The sequence below is a fragment of the Podarcis erhardii genome (genome assembly GCF_964252035.2).
Source record: "Podarcis erhardii genome assembly, chromosome: 8".
Taxonomy (NCBI): Eukaryota; Metazoa; Chordata; class Lepidosauria; order Squamata; family Lacertidae; genus Podarcis; species Podarcis erhardii.
Genome location: NC_138499.1, coordinates 57,199,544 through 57,218,316, shown reverse-complemented (window position 1 = coordinate 57,218,316; position 18,773 = coordinate 57,199,544). Strand labels below are relative to the sequence as shown.

At 41.0% G+C, this 18,773-nt stretch overlaps 1 protein-coding gene across 3 annotated transcripts in view; it reads left to right on the top strand.

Annotated features, from left to right (window-relative positions):
• The window catches only part of MBP (myelin basic protein), a 97,385-nt gene that overhangs the window by 29,942 nt on the left and 48,670 nt on the right, over positions 1–18,773 (top strand). For all 3 annotated transcript variants that reach the window (XM_081873467.1, XM_081873465.1, XM_081873466.1), the window contains one exon: positions 11,784–11,877. In XM_081873467.1, the coding sequence (XP_081729593.1) occupies positions 11,784–11,877 (94 nt within the window). The remainder of the gene's footprint in view (positions 1–11,783; positions 11,878–18,773) is intronic.

Below are 18,773 nucleotides of genomic sequence, written 5' to 3'. Positions count from 1 at the left end.
AAATAAAATCCCCATTGATACTGTTGCTGTGCCATAGCAGGGAAGATTATGATTGGTTTATGAGCTCACATATGAGGTTATGGTTCACATATGATTCTCTTGAAGAATGAGAATTTCAGTTATGAACATATTCATGCCCTCCCCAGAGAAACAGCCACATGTTTAAGACCAAGGAAGTCTAGAAGAAGAGTTGGCATCACCAGAAGGAGAAATTTAATTGTTGTCCCCTCCCCCCACCAAGATTATCGAGCCTGGATAGGAGAGGGAGGAAAGAAGCAACATCATTGATGAAAATAGAAGGAACGTGAGAAGAAAGGGTCGTGGGGAGGGAGTGAAGATGTGTTCACTGAGTCTGAGGTGGCATCAGTTACGGTTTTTCACCCTTTTAAGTCTGTGGTGTATGGCCTTTTAGTCTGAAGAACTGTTGGCCATTCAGCTGGGCCTCGGTGGGTCTGCAATTTCGTATGACCCATTTCTAATGGCAATATTTCTTAGACCAGGAGAGTCTGTGTCTGCTTCCAATGCATCTATCCATTCCTGCAGAGACATCAGTTCAATACAAGTCAAATAGCATTTCTGCTTCTTTTATAGCAGCAAGTCATTAATCAAGGGAAGATTAAAGTACCTCTTGGGAGGAACATATCTGGAATAACCACTTCCCTGGAGAGCCTTTGTTACATGGAGGTACTCCCCGCATTATTTTGATGATAAATAGACCTGACAAAAGATCTTTTAAGAATCTGCTCACATATTTCTGGGTTGATATAACAATTTCAACTGGAAGCAGAATTCAGCTCACTAGTTATTAAGACTGACATGCTGTGGTCGTATTCCAGTAACACATGCAGAATCAGAATCTAGAAAGAACTGGAGAAAAGATCAAAGAGAAGAGCAATAGAAGCTAGTGGAGTCTAAAGCAAGGAGGGGGAGTCTGGGGCCTTCCAGGTGCTGTTGAATTTCAACAGCCTGAGCCAGCATGAACAATGGTCAGAGATGATGGGATATGATAGGGGGGCACTAGGGCTATTCCTACTTTGTAGAGTCCCCAATATTTCCACCTGGCCTGGAGGAGAAAACAGGCCTAGCTGTGAGGTATAATTGGAAAATAATCTACTTTTAAGTTTGCTTAATTCCCGTGAAACAGATTTTCTAGAAGTTCTTCTCGTTTTTATTGTGTAATAGACAAGACGCTGAGTATTAAACAGATCACTGACACTTCTATGTGTTTTATTTGCCGTCCCATTGCCCAGAAGATCTAATGAGCCAAATGTGATGGATGATATTTGAGGAGGTAGAAAAGAAGTATGTTGGGAAAGTGCAAACCAGGATTCCTAAGTAATGAGGCATAATACGGCTGAGTTTTCCACTGGCTTTGAAAGAATGATCAAACTGAAACATAGACTATGTTTTATAAATGAAACCATTGATTGAAGCAAAAGGTCTTTTTTGCAGGTGGGCAAATTCCCTGTTCTGCTCTCCTCTTCCCATACGTGCACACCTATGTATATATTTTTATTTTTGTTGTGGGCATGCTATACAGATAGCTTTCTCTGCTGCATCTACTTTTTTATTGAGCTGGAGTGACCAGAACTCCTCTGAGTCTTCCTGATCAGAAACAGAGTATGCTCATGAGCTTCCCAGATACTTTTGGGCTGTCCATAGCTGAAAGCAGAGTCACATCTTGAAAGTGAATCTTAGGCGCCTCATGGAATAGAAGGGCATAGGTAGGTGTAATTAGCCGGAGACAATTGCTATTTTGATAAGCCATGTCCACATTCTTTCATTTGATAAACATTGTCTCTCACCAGTGGCAGAGATGTGATACAAATCCACTCTATCTGAAAATAAAATCATCAGGATAACTTTTAACTGGAGAGAGAACTCATAGTTCATAGCAAATTCATTAAGATAAGTCTGTGTGTGTGTGTGTGTGTGTGTGAGAGAGAGAGAGAGAGAGAGAGAGAGAGAGAGAGAATGAATCACTTTTCATATATTTTCTTTTTCATATTTTTTTGTGTTTCTGCCCAACAATAAATTGTGTAGGATATCCTCAGTTATAATGTTCCAGATATTATTGCAAATTTACAACAATCCAAAAATAACACCCCTTCATTTTCAGCAAATTTCTTCCTGCATTTTCCAGTAACTTAAATCAGAGCCTTTGTTAATTGTAGCAATTGATCAATCTCTCTTCTTTCTCCCCCCCCCCTTTTAAAAAACAGCAACTGATGATCAAAATGCAATTTTTTGCTAGCTAATCCCAAGGGGGTTATATGCCTAGCCAGATACATTTCCACAGTATGTTTCCAAGTTACTTCCTTTGCTCAGTTAGAGATGGTGTCTTTATTTCCATAATTCTTTCCACTGTTACGGTTTCACCTCTTTAGATTCCCCTCTTTGCCTGCCTTGTTAGAAGGAGAACTTAATCTTGATGGAGCAGTTGTGTTTACTGTGCTGCCATCCACTATTTTACTTCAAGACAGCTTATTCCATAGGTTCTGTCACCAAATAATGCTCAGCTGAAAAAAGATTGAAATGTTTCTTATCCGTAGGGTATGTTCTGGAAATGAACTTGGGCTTCTTTCTGGTATTGCTGTTCTCATGTCAGTACATGTACTTGTTACTGCTGTCTGGAATTTGTTGTTTTCAAATATAATTTGTGTTTACTAGAAATAGCACATTAATATCCTGGAATGCTATAACGGCCTTAAAAACGTGGCCCCCGTGATTGATGGATCATTGGTATGTCTATTACATTATGAAAGAAAGGGTAACTAGAACGACAGGCTGTTTTTGGCATGTCCAATTGCAGTTAAAATTGATACCTTCCTTTAACCACAAGATGTCATTAAACATCCCCTTTCATTTCCCAGGATAGTTTCTGGAGTTGTATTTGACCAAATGAGACGTGTGAGATAAGTTTCTTTTAAGTTTCAACCTGTAGTCTAGCAGTACAAGAGAACTTTTTTGAAAACAACAACAACTGTATAGATATGACACACCACGTTTGGGTGAAAAATAATGGATTGTTTCTAGCAGAACAGGACTTTCTATTTGTAGATGAATCAGCTGTCACCTGGGAGTGAAAGGCAACAAGGCACTCCCTGCTATGGTATTTGGGTGAGTCATTTCCTTGCAATTTCCACATCTTCGCTAGAAATCATAGATATTTATCTGAAGCTGCTACGGAAATTTCATGTGATATGAAGCTCTCTTCTTGCTAGACTTTCTGAGGTCAGCCAAATATTGTGCAAATGCCACTGTTGTTGTAAATAAACAAAGCAAAACACTAAAATGCAACAGTTAATGTTTCTGATTTAGTATTTAGCTAGCAACATCTACCTGGTTTTAGTTTTTTCTTAAATCTAAGGGAAATCTATATAAATCATTAGCATTGTTGCATACGCCTATGATTTGCACGTCATGGCTTGTATCTAAGGAAATGCTGAGTCAACGTCCTGTCAGTGCAAGGATTCCTGCTTGTGCAACACAGCTTCCCCTCTCTCCTTCCCCCATGTCCCCCTTGGTCTGTTCTGGGGCTTCCCCCCTACCCTCCAGAGCAGATTTGTGGCAAACTTGTAGGGGCACTTGCAGGAATCTTTCCACTGATGCAACACTTACTTAGTGCAGTATTGGATACAAGCCCATAAGCTTCTATAATGTAACACACTTGCTGATCAGTTACTTTGATTTGATTATAGGATTTTAAGGAAGATATTTACATAGTATAGCAAGAATGAAGAAAGTGTAGCCATTCAGATGGTGCTGGATTCTCATCAGTCCTGGCCACCATGACCAATAACCAGGAATTATGCTATTTAATATCTGTTGGAAGCCATTGGGAGTAATCCTTTGGAGATTTGGGGTGTGGCGTCACCAGTATGCTGATAACATGTGGCTTTACTTCTCCGTTACACCAGCAGAGGCTCTGCCTGTACTCAACTGGTGGTCTGGATAAGGGCCATTAAACTGAAATTGAATAAGACAGACTGAGCGAAAAGTGGTTCCCGGAACTTGCCTGTTCTGCATGGATTTACACTCCCTGTGCAAGAACAGGTGTATAGTTTAGAGGTGTTACTAGAGTCATCATTGTCTCTAGAGACTCAGGTAACCTATGTTGTGAGGAGCACCTGTTACAAACTCCAGTTGGTATACCAACTATGCTTTTGCCTGGCCTGGCATAACTTGGCCACTGTGACTGACACATAGGTAATCTCAATTTGGGATTTCTCTTGAGATTGAACCAGAAACTAGTGGCTGGGGAGCGGGGACCTGGTTTTGCATATCTGACACCTGTGTGGAGGTTCCTGCACTGATTGAGATGGTACCTTCTGGCCCCGTTCAAGGTCTTGTTGTTAACATGTAAACCCATAAGAACTTTCCAGACCTGCTGCAAAGGTCATCAGGGAAAATTTTATTAGTGGCATTACTGTATAGCGGTGACCTGGAAAGGGGCATTTTCAACTACTGTGCCTATTCTTTAGGATATATTTCCTGTTGCTGATAGGAGGTGGTATGGTGGGGTGGAGGCAGGTGAATTGCTGCTGCTTACTGGAAGGGAGGAGGAAAGGTGGTGGCAAGGTCAGCAAGGTGCAAACACACCAAGCAGAGCCAATCTGTCCCCCTGCTAAAGCTTCTGCACTGTGCTGCCCTCCCTGCTACCTCACCTCTCTAAACCTTGGTAAGTAACAGCAACTCACCTGCTGGGAGGTCAGGAAAGCGCCTCCGCCCCACCTTGCCATCCACTACTGCCCCCTGCTGTACAGGAACCACCATATGTTTACACATCATCTAAAGACTTACATTTTTGCTCAGGCCTTCCCCAGTTATTTGTGTTGAAGCTTTGTATTTTCTGAAGCTGCTTTTAATGTTACAGGTTTTATATTGGTGGTTTTATATTGTATATTTTATAATAATGTTATGCACTGCTTGGAGATTATTTAAATGATCAGTGGTTTTGAAATAATGTTAAATAAGATAATGGGTAGTGTCGTTCAGCAACAGCTGGTGAGCCACAGGTTCCCCATCTCCCCATCCCTGCTGAAATGAGAAAAGGATAGCATCAGGAAATTATGTTCATGTTGAGCAAACATTTCACTTCAGGGTGCATGCTGCTGGTGCAATAGAAAAATCATTTTTTTAATGTTAGGAAATCTTTCATCCATTATATAGTAATTGCTGTAATTTTGAAAAAAATAAATTAGAAATTTAATTGACATGCTAACGTCTTCATACTTGGAATAAGAAAGGTAGAGAACCAATCACTTTTTTCTTTGTTAGCACGGCAAAGAAGGGAAGCCTTGTTGCTTCCTTTTTTTACTCTGAGATGACTGTGGAAAATAATGAGCTTATGACAGGGATGGAACTGACCTGCAGATAAAAGCTTAGTTCAGAATTGAGGTAAAGGGTGTGCTTTAGAATTCCACCAGGCACGTGGTGGCGAGGGAGGAGGAGGATGAATTGCAGCATATAAATGAGTTAACAGCCTAAAAAGAATTATATAGTGGTTTCAAGAAATAAATGTCCCCAGCATTGTGAAATAATTTCCTTTGGGATATAATTGTAGATTAATTTGACAGAATTATCCCCTTTTTACCTGCCGGGTCACTCAAGGCGTGGCGATTACTAACATCCAGGCCTCAAATCGGACACTCCCTTATGAGAGTGCCTTGAAGTTGACCCTTGTGCCAGTGAAGCACCATAGCTCACTTGCAGCAGGTGAGATGGAACAGGTGGGCAGTCCAGTGAAGAAAGGCAAACACCTTCCTACTATGGAAGTTTTTAATCAAACCAGGAGCCATCCCCTAGAATTAGTCCAGCTTTGTCTCATACTGCATTCACTGAAGACCTTTGCTGGTTCCCCCAGCCCCCCCCCCTTAAAGAAACTTAGCTGTCCATGTGATGTCTGTAGTTCTATTAGTGCTTGTAGCTGAACGTTCCTCTTCAACCAGGCCTTGGGCTGTTTAACACTCAATGTCCCTTTAAATGTATTGGGGGGGGGGTTGTTGTTAATTTTGCTATGGATTTTGTGATTTGTATATTGTAATTTTATCTTGTGAACCTCCTTGAGATCTGCAGAGTTTGTATAATTTAATAAATAGTAGTAATAATAATTTCCTCTGGACATCAAAAGCGCTTTACACCATTAGCCAACTGCTGAAAAACACGTGTGTGGGGGTGCCTCTCAGTGTCTCCAGTTGCCAGCCAACCTTCCCTGCTTCCTAATTACTATTATTATTTGTGTTTGTTTGCTCTCTTATGGTACAGATACCTCATCAGCGCTCCATTGCATTAACTGTAGTGTACTTGTAATAGATGGCTTTAGGAGATCACATTATAAATCTATCCAGCTTCTATTCCCCCCCCCCCCCCGGTACTTTTAATACAGAGTTTTTGCAGGGTCCATTGAACATCACTTTCAGGTTGTTTATATTCTGTGGGCTTTTATGAGGCTCCCTGTGTTGTTCTTCAGCGAGTTCTAAAAGTACATTGTGATTGCAATATTCACATTTGTGGCCTAGACTCCTTTGAGAGCCCAGTAAAGACATACTCAGCCTAGTGCCAGTTGTCACTGTCATGTTAATAGTGCATTCAGCACATTTCCAGAAAGTTTAGCTTGGCTGAAAGACTGGAGTATGGACAGAAGAAGACACCTCCCCAGCAATCTCAGTTATTTTCAGATATTTCACTGCCATTCATGGCTGTGGTTAAGTGAAGGAGGGGACGTCAAGGCATCTCCTTAGCCTGTCTCTCTGCCTGTTAGTCAAGTTGATGAACAGATGACTTCTAAATATTACTGGGTACATTTAAGCACAAGGATGAACATCCTTTCCTGTAGTGATTTACAACAAGGGGAATTTTTTGAGACAATGCTGTGTCTTGTCAGAGAGAGTCAAAATTTTAAGTTTGTTCCTACTTTTATTCATTCTGGTTTTATATCATTTTGCTCCAATTTGTTTAATCCCATTTTATTTTGACATCTGTTAAATATACAGGCACATTTCTAAAGGAGAATGTTGTGATCTCCCTGCAGAATCCAGAATTTCAGGTTTATGCAGTTGCACATAATTTAATTTTGGTCTGAGTTAATTTCTACTGATGTTACCTGGTTCTGATTTCATATGAATACAAACTTTCCATCGTTAACTTCTTGTGATTGCCAGATTACCAGATGCAAACAAATCTCAATCTACTGTATCACAATAATACAATATCTGCAATCTCACCTGAATACAGAATTTATCAGTAAAGCTAAACAAATTGAAGAAGATGGGAATGTTAAATGCAGTGTTTGAAACTCCCGTTGTTCCAGGCACATTTTGCGACAGGGAATTTCATTAGGGCGAGCAGTTTCTGAACTCTGGGTGCAGTACTGCACCTAAGATTTCATATTAAAATTGCAGAGTGGAAGGAAAGGAGGAGGTTTTTCTGCCTCCCCACTTCCAGCTACTCTCTGAAGACTGGAGAAGAGACCCTCTTAAGAATATTAGGGGGAGGTGAGCAGGGGAAAGACTAGACCATGTGGAAAATGAACATAATGTTTTAGCTGCAGTTATTCATTTTCAACTTTGTATTCTTGTTATTAAAAAGTGTGCCTAGACATTCCATTGTTGTGCCCATAACATAAGTTTAAGGTGCCATTTAGCTCCTGGCCTTCATATCTCAGTTTCTAACACTGGTTACATGGCTGGTTCGTTTATTAGCATTGTTTAATTTCAAATCATTAATGCTCCCATTTCATCCCAGAAGCACTGTTCAATACCATCTGTGAACACAACACAGAGGAGGATTGTTGCTGTTTTTTCATTTTCTGCTGCTAACTTCTTAAGATTATAGGTTTTATTGCTTTGCAATCTGCAATAAACTCAGAGCAGATGTTTAGATCTTGCAGCATTTCAAACATTCTTGCTTCTGGAATGTACAGGTTTATAGCTTCAGGGCTATGATAGATAAGGGTTAGGATTAGGCATAAAAATCAGTGTTGAAATAAATTAGTCTTTCATTCAGGAAAGTGGCTTTTATTTATGACATTCCTGTATTATACATCATCATCTTGGGATTCTCGACTATCTCTGCCTAATTGCTTAATGGCTGTACTAATGTCAAGTCAGAAGTGTGTAAGCAGTGTAATGAATTAATTTGTCTCTTTCACTTCTCTTGGAAGCGCCAGAGCAGCATAATTGTTCTTAGTCTCTCACCTAAATCATGGCCTTGACCTACTAAGTCTCAGACACCTTGCGCCTTCAACTTGCCTGAACTCTGGGTTCGATCCAGACTTACTTATGTCAAAGCCTATGGGATGTGTATGACAGGCAGAATGATTGAAACATTCAATCCACTACCAGGTGGTAGTATCCCTCCGCTCAGCCCTGCTTGGATCCAGCTGGCACAGCAAAGAGGCTTTTCTTCACCACCTGCCCCGGTCAGTGTGAATGGCAGGGCTGTGTATGTGGCAGTGGTTAAGATGCTCCATTAACACTGGAGAGTGTAGGTAATCCTGGCCTTGATGGTCTGACTCTGTAGAAGGCAGCTTCCTGTAACCTGCTGGTGGCTAGGGGCTTCAGCTATGTTAAAGCCCGGGAGGTTGGCCGCACTGCTCTTACAGCTATTTCCTATGTTGTCTTGCAAATCCCCTTTGCCACCTTAAATTTGCATTGCTCTCTCCCCTCTTCACTATTTTCCTCATTTAATTTCTTGTTCATCTCTTGGCTTCTTTTTGTACATTTTGTACATTTCTCTTCTCTTTGAAATATTTGTTGTATATTCCCTTCCCTCTCCTCTACACTCACATACCTTGCACTCCCCCAATTCTGTTCTGGGAGGTTTGGTGGGGTGCACAGTGTGCGGAGAGGGAAGGGAGGTCCTGCTTCGTGAGCAGAAGGTGTTCTGCGCACAAAATGGCTTCCTTGAATACAACGCCCTGTAAGTGAAAAGAGAAATCTAGCCTTCTCAGAAGGTGTTATTATGTAATGTTAGAAAGCTTTTTTATATAAAGACAGAGGAAGAGCAATAATTTTATTTATTTTTGGCATTCAAAATTAATCTCTCCCATTAATTCTGCTTTGATAACAAATTATTCAAAATGCTCCACTTCACAGGCATCTTTGTCTATTATTATTATTATTATTATTATTATTATTATTATTATTATTAAATTTGTATATCGCCCAATACCTGTAGATCTCAGGGCAGTTCACAACATAGAATGACAATATAAAAAAACACATAAATACATATGAAAAAATAAAAAAGACAAAGACAACCCAGTAACCCCCCACCCCCACCAAACATTTAAAAGGGCATCAGATGTAAATTAGCCCAAGGCCTGAATTTAAAAAGATCAAGATCCTGCAGATACTGAAGCAAGCACAAGAGAGCACTAGAACATTTGAGAAGCACTGTGGAAGGCGACAAGTTCTTCTCAGAGATTTCCCATAGCACAAGAATGCACAAAGCACCAATGAGACAGAAATAACTCAAGGAAGCTTTGGTTCATTCGGAGAACAATGGCTTATATTCTGGGTATATGTGGAAGAGACTTGACACGCCAAGGCTGCCACAAAACAGCCACTTCCAGTAATTTTTTAGCTGTCATTTGTCTTTTAAAGCAAATGTGTGCGATACACAACCTAATTCCATAAAACAGACTATGTTCACACAAACGCCAACTTTAACAAATCCATAACATCTTAGAACATGTGTGTTGTTGTTATGGACCCACCCACAGTAACCCTTCCCCAGGGAGCAAGGCCTTACCCAAGAAAGATGACCAAACTGGACAAGGCAGTGTTCTGGGATTTAAAAAATTGGCCACAACTTTATTTGGCCAACAGCGGTCCTGAGGTCAGGTGCAGCTGGCTTTTGTCATCCGAGGTGGACTGGACTGTAGCCTGTTCCATTCTACCTGTTCCTCACCTTTGAAGTAAGCAATACCTGCTTAGTCCATGCAGCAACAAAGCAAAGACATAGGCACTGATGCTGCGATCCAATGCACATTAATCGGTGTAAGTTCTGTTCAACTCAATGAGCCTACTTCTGAAAAGACATTGACAGGACTACACTTTGCATCGTAGTTGGTAGCCTTCATAAAGAAGTTGATTTAAGAGTGTAGATATATATATGGATAGGCTCCCATTTTCATTTGTATTAGAATAAAATCAATTAATATAAACCTCATAAATATAATATTTGGGTAATTAAAACACACCCAAACAGGTCATGAATCTCTGCAGCCAGCTGAGAGACTAGAAGATGCGCTCGCCATTCTTTTCATTAAATTGTGAGCAATGGACTGCAAGACATCTTAAGACACTGGGAAAGAAAAAATAGACAGTCAGATTAGAGTTAGGTTTTTACATCCTAATCTGTAGCAGAAAATTCTCACAACATTTGGTACCCAAACGACCCAACGTCAACATTCTGGTTTTGAGATATAAAGCCCTCCAATGCTTAGGACCTAAACACTTCATGGCTCTCCTTTTCCTGTCTTGCTCAGATGTTATTATCTGGAAGGGGCGCCCTCTGAACTGTGCTTCACCTGCCAGGCCGCTTGCCTTCGTATGGTTTGTGAAGATTCTGTATGCTGAATAAGAGCATCCAAACCTGGAGGGGGAATCCCTGTGTAGCTATGTCCCATGAATTCTGTTCATTCTGTATCCAGTACATCTAACCAGCCCAGCAGGGCCACATTCAGCTTGGTGGGCCATACGAAGCTGCCTCCTGCCAAGTCAGCCCATTAGCTCAGTCTTGTCTGCCGCGGCTGTCCAGGGTTTCAGATGCTGTGGATCAACCTGAGACCTACATGCAAAGATGATGCTCTACTGGTGAGCTGCGGCCATTCCCAAAGTCAAAATTTGGTGGGTTAGACTGCAGGCATGGCAAGACCAAGTCAGAATTTCAACTAGGTTCCCACAGTTTCATGGCCAATGTGCTGCTTCCTATTCCATGCGGGCTCTTGATGTCCTCCAGTGCTCCTGGATAGCTCAGTTGGTTTAAGCGTGGTGCCAATAATGCCAAGGTTGCAGGTGCGATCCCCATTTGGGACAGCTACATATTCCTGCATTGTAGAGGGTGGGACTAGATGGTCCTCATGGTCCCTTCCAGCTCTACAGTTCTATGATTCTTTGCTTTCAAAATCAGAGTATAAGACCAAGCTTTTTTAAAAAAAAAAATCAGATACCTTCAAAGAACCAAGCCCAGTCCTTTCGGCAGCTGATTGATTGCAGCCCATTGCCAAATGCCAGTCCATGAGCACCTCTTGATTAACACCAATATTCCAAATTATGGAGGAACCAAGCACAAATCATGGCTCGTCCACGGTATGGACACACTCCAGGTCACACCTGTTCTGCCTTTCAGGTTGGCAGACATGGGCTTAAGCGGCACAGCAGGATGCAGTGCACTCCCCAGACCCTGCTGGGCAACATTGTCAGAGGGCAGCGAGCAGCGGCCACCATTGACCCATGACGAGAGCCAGAAACTGACATCAGTAAATGTCTTTCTGTCAGTTTCTTAAAATCAGGGCTTAAAATTGAGCCAGGGGTCAGCCTCTGGACATGTTTTTAGGCTCCCCAGAACATGTGAAGAATTGATATAAACAGGGTCTATGCACATGTACAGAGTCTATTTTGTCCCTTCTAGGATTAGAGGTCAGACTTCAAAGCAGCATGAGCCTGGCTCCTGGTGTATTTCTCTGTAGAAATTAAGAACTGCCTATTTGCTGATGAATAATAATTTCTTGCAGCTGCTCCTTTGCTGACTCTTCTAATGTACATTTTTTTCAGAGCACTGAAGGAAAAGTGGAGGAAGCTGAAAACAAAGCGAGCCCCAAAGCAGACCGGCTCACCCAGCAACCCTCTGAGGACAACGAAGTTTTTGGTATGTGACCTAAGTCTTAGAGCCGTGGTTCCCAAACCCTTTTCCCCACTTAAAACTTGCTGAGAGTTTTGGTGTACCACTTAAGACCCCCCCCCCACACACACACACCTCTTTTAGCAACTGTAGTGTATTGCACAAGATTGCTTCTTTTATTTCTGATATTTCGTATGGTAGAAGGTAGCACCAGACGCCATTTTAAAAGAAGCAAAGTTTCTGTGAAGTTGGCAGGTGTATCATCATTTGATCACCAGCACACTGGCCAGGGATGAGGCAAGCGATGCCTTTGCAAAGGAAGAGAATAAAGGGACGGAAGGGGGAGACATAGTTCTAAATGTTCAACATGATAATTTCGACTTACAATCCATTCTTATGCATGCTTCCACTCAGGTGGACTACAACATCCATCACCCCAATTGTTAGCCCAACTGGAGCTTAACAGTATCTGGAAGGTCACAGCTTTCCCATCGCTGACTGAAAGGCTTGATTTGGAGTATTTACATCTTCATAATATTTTATGTTGTGGCAGGAAAAGTTTGCGTAAATGACAAAAGCAGTTAAATTAGAAGAGGTGGAGATAACATTTGGAGCAAGGGATGTGCATTTGTTCTGGCCATGTTAGGAGCAACGCTAGGAAATGGAACTTCAAAATAATTATCCAGTGGTATATAATAATGTACTGTGAAATACAACTTCAGGACCATTACATAAGCACTGGAGAAAAGTGGAGGGAACAATTGCAACACATGGGAGTTATGCTCAGTGGTAAAGAAAGCTGGGAATAGGAAGTTATGATGCACTTTAACAGCATATTCTTATATTACAACAGTGGCTATTGTTAAACATAATTCATCAGTTTAAAAGCTCTGTGGATATGTCATCTAAAAAAATATGTTGGCGCAATAATAAGGAAAAACAAAAGTTATACGAAACAAGTGCAATAACTGCTTGGGGGGGGGAGAGAAAGAAACTGAGTATGTAGGAGGGGAAAGGGAAATACTGGAATCGTTAATAGCGCTTGACAACTTACTGCAGCTTATATTTTGCTTCTTAAGAGGTAGGTTTTTGCAGGAAACAGTGGGTTGCATTAAACTAACCTTTATTCAGAGTAAAGCAGTCAGAGTTAATGGCCATGACTAACTTAGATCCATTTATTTCAGTGGGTCAGCTGAGTAAAAGTTAGTTGAATGTTAGAGTAACGACTCAGAATAAAATAAAATAAAATGCAGTAGATATGGCAATGGCAATTACAGCTTATATCTGGGCTGCTTTTTGATGCGGTTCATTTATATAACACATTCACTGCCATTCTCCAGCAGCGATAAACAAGATAAGGAAAGAAAGCACGAATGGAAGCAAATGGACACACAGCAACTTACCTGATTAATTCTTTCATTGGCCGATGCTGTTTAGCTGCCATGCAGTGGATGAAGGTTGTGAGGTTATTGCAGTTCACAGTGATCTGCTGGGCAGCTCCATCCATCAGCTGTAAGCGCAATTGTTCCTTGAGAACAAGTCTTCGCATTAATGCCAAATGGTGACAAACCAACACAAAGCTCATTCTGGTTAAGAGAGTGCCGAGAGGTTGTTGCAAGGTGGTGTCATGATCACAGCACAATCCTCCCCTGTTTTTATTCATTGTAAGGTGAGGATTTTACTAGTGCTGTTATGGCCTGGCCAATTCCCAATGCTTAGTGACCATCATATAGAATCTAAGCAATTATAATTGACAGGCTCTAATCCTATAAAGAAATATTAATTTCTATAGGATTTGCACAAAACGACATTTAAGTAATTCTGCCAATCAAATGCAAGTGTGATCAAAAGTAACATCTGTTTAGTGAACTTAATGGATTACTGTCAAATACATAAAAAGAGCATTTTTTTCCCCCTGACCACATTGTAAGTGTTCTGAAAAGGAAGTGGAAATAATTTCTGACAGTAATGTGCTATGTAGGGAGAGAGAGATGATCGAAGTCTAATCATTTGTTAAAGGCAGCTGGGGGGACTATTATTATTATTATTATTTATTATTATTATTATTCATTTCCTTTCTGTACCACTTTGCATTTTTAAGATAAAAATCTCAAAGTGGTTTACAACATACATTAAAATGTCTCATGAAGCAACCCAGAGTGAAACATTACAGAAGAAAGCCAAATATACATTCAAAGCAATGTAATTAACTAAATTATTAACTAAAATATTTAGTTTATATTTAGTATAAACTAAATATTATCTTAAAGACTTCAAAATAAAATCCTACTAAGGTGATCATGTACAGAATGCACATTTAACACAGCAAAGTTAATTAAAAAATGATCTAAACATTTCTAAAGGAAGTCAGATATAAAATGCACATTTAAAGCAGCACAATTAGCAAGAAAGTAAAATACCCCCAAGCCACACAATCAATAATTTTTAATATATAATTTATGAATATTTTTCAAATAAAATACTGACCCTTTTAAGTGTTCTGAAAGGGGGAAACAATCTTAAAAACCTGGAAAAATCAAGATGGGATGGGGAAAATGGGGCAAACTGAGGAGGTGTTGGAGGCTACATAAAATGAGATTGGGAGCAGAATGCACCTTATGCTCTAAAATATGTAACAAAAACAATAGACAACCTCAGTTTTACAGGAACCCCAACCTATCTGACCTTAAACTCCTTCCATCCTTCTCTCCACCTCTCTTGCACATGCACAACATGTCATCTTTTTTGTAAAGTTCCTTCCAAGTTCGGCCAAATCCACCCAAGCTTTATTTTGATCAAATTAATTCCAACTTGTAAGCATCCATTCAAGGCATTATTTCTTAACGTAAAGGGCATGAACTGTATGTACCAGCCATCACTTTATTCTTGTTAGCTGCAAGCATAAACATGATACTTTGCATAGATTCAGAGCAATGGCATCTCTCGCAGCAGGCCAGAATTTAACCATCCCAGTTGGGCCTCTATTATTACTATTGTTGTTGTTGTTGTTGCAATATTACCTGCCCTTCAGCCTAAGGTCCCAGGGCAGGTTACAGCTATTAAAACACAACATTAATACATATAAAAAATATTATACAATATAAAAAAACTTGAAAACAATATTACAAAAATAAGGTGGGTTCTTAAAACACACATCTCAAGTGTCAAAAGGCAGGATAAGGAGGTAAAGCTATGTTAGCACCACCACTTCTGTGCTTGTGAAAACAGGTTTATCGTATTACTTTTTATGATCTGATGAATTAGTTCTAAAAAAAGGGGGGGGGAATAATGAGTTTCTAACAAAGGAGTAGATTTGGGGTACATGCATTCCCCCCCGCCAAGGTGCAGACTATACTTTTATTTTACTTCAATGCATTATACAGGGGGCTACCTTCGAAGGCAGTTTGGAAACTATAGCTAGTGCAGAATTCAGCAGTCAAATTGTTAACTGGAAGTAGGAAATCTGAGCTTAATAACCCCAATGGCTGGCTGCATTGATTGCTGATTAGTTTCCTGACTCGATTCAAAATGCTGGTCTTGGCCTATAAAGCCTTCTGTGACTCAGGACCCCAGTACCTCAGGGAAGGGACTCCCTCTCCCCACATGAACCTACCTATACCCTGCATCAATCATTGGGGGCCCTTATTTGTGTGCCCCCTCCGAGGGAGCTTCAATGAGTGACAACACAAAAATGGGCCTTTTCAGTGGTGGCTCCCAATTGCAGAATGATCTCTTTGGAGAGATGTGCCTGGTTACATCTTTATCAACTTTAAGGCGCTATTCCTGTTCATCCAGGCATTTGGCTTTTAACTGGAGTCATGTGATATGATGATACCCTAGCTTGCATTGGTGTTCATCTTTTAGCAGGATGAGGCAGGATTTATCCTTTTTTCTGTTGGTGCAAGAGGGGCACATTTAGTCATTCAAGTTCTTTTATCGTTCTGTTGTGTTTTACATTTCTCTATTATGTATGTTTTTTATCATTGTAAGCCGCTTTCAGACATTTTTGTAGTAAGTGATGAATGAATGCTATAAAAATAGTAGAAATAATAGTCAGTGCTTTTGTGTGTGTGCTGGTACTCACTGCTACAGAGCAGTATCACATTTTTTTTCTACCCATGGCACCCATTGTGTGCTTAAAGGTAAAGGGACCCCTGACCATTAGGTCCAGTTGTGGCCGACTCTGGGGTTGCGGCACTCATCTCACTTTATTGGCCGAGGGAGCCGGCGTACAGCTTCCGGGTCATGTGGCCAGCATGACTAAGCCACTTCTGGCGAACCAGAGCAGCACACGGAAATGCTGTTTACCTTCCCGCCGGAGTGGTACCTATTTATCTCCTTGCACTTTGATGTGCTTTTGAACTGCTAGGTTGGCAGGAGCAGGGACTGAGTAATGGGAGCTCACCCCGTCACGGGGATTCGAACTGCCAACCTTCTGATCGGTAAGCACTAGGCTCAGTGGTTTAACCCACAGCGCCACCCGCATCCCTTATTGTGTGCTTACACCCACTTTATTAGTAACAGCTTAGGTCCTGGGTACCTCAGAGATCACCTGAACACTTATATCCCACTGAAATCATCTGCTGGAGTGTCATTGGTCATTCCCTGAGTTGGTGAGGCTAATTTGACAACAACAAGAAAATGAGCCTTTGGTGTCCTCAGCCCAGTTTTATGGTATAATATTCTGCTAAGAGGGAGTGGGCACCTTCTGTGAGAATTTTTATGCTAGTTGCTTTCCTCACAAATGTGACCCCAAGTGACTTATAGAAATGTCTACTAAAACTGATTATAACAAACACAACCAATGAAAGCCTAAAAACACATCCTATGCAGATAGGGAAAAAACAGGCGATATAGGTCCTACCCAACTAAAAGAGGCCATTAATGTAAAGCTTATTAAGGCTTTTTTTTTTATCTAGTATAAGAGAACCTGCTTTTGTTTCATTTTATAGGCACATGGAGTGTCTCTTTAAGGACTGAAAAGGAGGTCCACAGCAGAAATTAGTGTCTGGCATTTGGGGGTGTGTTTTTTTTTTATTATTGAAATTGAAACAGGGAAAAGAGAAGTGAAAAGAACTAGTATTTTCCATCTCCATACAGTGACACTCGTGCAGAAACATCCTGGTGGCGACAAGACGGCAGTTCCTTGTGGGTATCGCAGCAGATCCTTGATAATGCTCTCCTTTATTTCAGCAGCATTCAGAGGACGATCGCTCTCTAGTGCCTTCCCTATGCTCCTCTCATCGCTTTTTATGGCTCCAGTGAAACGCCTGATTTATCAGGGTACTGTATTCTGAATGCCCAGCTCAGCAGGGACTTTATAAAGACCCTCTATTGTAGCAGCGCTTAAGAACCGGTCCCCTCCCAAACTGGTTCAGTCTCTGCTACTAGCATGCCAAGCCACTTGGTGCTTTTCTGTGGGCTTGAGCCTCATTCTTCCACAGCACATTACAGCAATAGCAGCCTGTGCATAAAGAAGCCATTTGAAGCACAGCTTACTTTTTAAGATTACAAATCAAGGAAAGGGCAACTTGTTCGCCAGCAAGTGTGAATTAAGAAATGTAGCGTGACTTGCAGTCCCTCATCTGCTTCGTGAATCAGGGCGATTCACGGGGTAAAATCACAACATAAAAACACAACATACGAAATCAGAATAAAAAATAACCCAATCAATCTCCCCAAGCACATTTTTAAAGGGCATCAGGTGTGAATCAGCCAAAGGCCTGGTTAAAGAGGAACATTTTTGCCTGATTTAAAGGTGTATAATGAAGGCAGCAGATGAACCTCCCTGGGGAGAGCATTCCACAAATGGGGAGCCACTGCAGAAAAGGCCCTTTCTTGTACAATAACTGATCTCATTTCTTAATAAGATTCAGAAATCGCTTAGAATGGTGGTGGCTTACTGAACACAGGAGGGTGCAGAAGCAACGCTTGCTCCATCAGTTGAATAATTAGTCTTTGTAACCTCCAGAACCCTGTGACATTGTCCTTCCATGGGCAAAACATTTAGGAGAAGAGGAGCTGTAGCTTAGTGCTAGAGCAAATACTTGGCATGCAATAGTGCCCCATTATGATCCCTGCTTTCTTTTGGCAGAGCTGGGAAAGACTTCTGCTTGAAACCCTAAAAAGCCACTGCAAGTCACTGGTGGACCAATGGTTTGACTTGGTCTGAGGCAGCTTCCTGTGTTCCTGCACAAATGTAGAAGTTTTGTGTGGGGAGCTAGATCTCTGCCAGCATAGGAAGCATTACATGCCATGTAAGACTGGCCAGTCAGTCAGGCTTACCAGTAAGGATGCACAAATCCATCTACTTTGACTTCTCTCTCCTTTTTCTAGTCTTAAGAAGTAGCAGATTATGAAAATTCACCAGGCACATTTCGCCTGGTATACAAATTTCTGCATGCAATTTTGCCTCGCGCCTGCATTTTTCACAAGCAATCCCTAACATAAAGAATTGTTGTATGTACTTTTCACATTTAGCATGCCCTTTCCTCTACAATATTTTTTAGGAGGACAGCATTGTAAAGTTCAAAGAAGTGCAAAGTTCAAAGGATTCTCATTATCCGGAATAAATATGAGAGCCAAAAATCATGTGATTCATCCAGGACTCCCCCCCCCCAGGGAATCAGCTGCATGATTTAGGCCTATGGGATGTTACAAGCAAAAATCATCTCCATGTACATGCTGAGGTAGGCTCTGGACTGCCCCTGTGAACAATATCTTAACCAGCTATAAAAGTAAACTAAATACTGCTGTGTCCTAAGCTGCTAAAAGAGGCAGCTCAATAAATGGTCAGTATGGTAAAATTACACGAGACTCTCTTATTAGCAATTATAGCAATGAAAATAATTACTATAAAAAAACCATGCTGTTTCTGTACAAATGTTCCTTAAGCAATTGAAGGCCAAAGCCTAGCAGTTTTC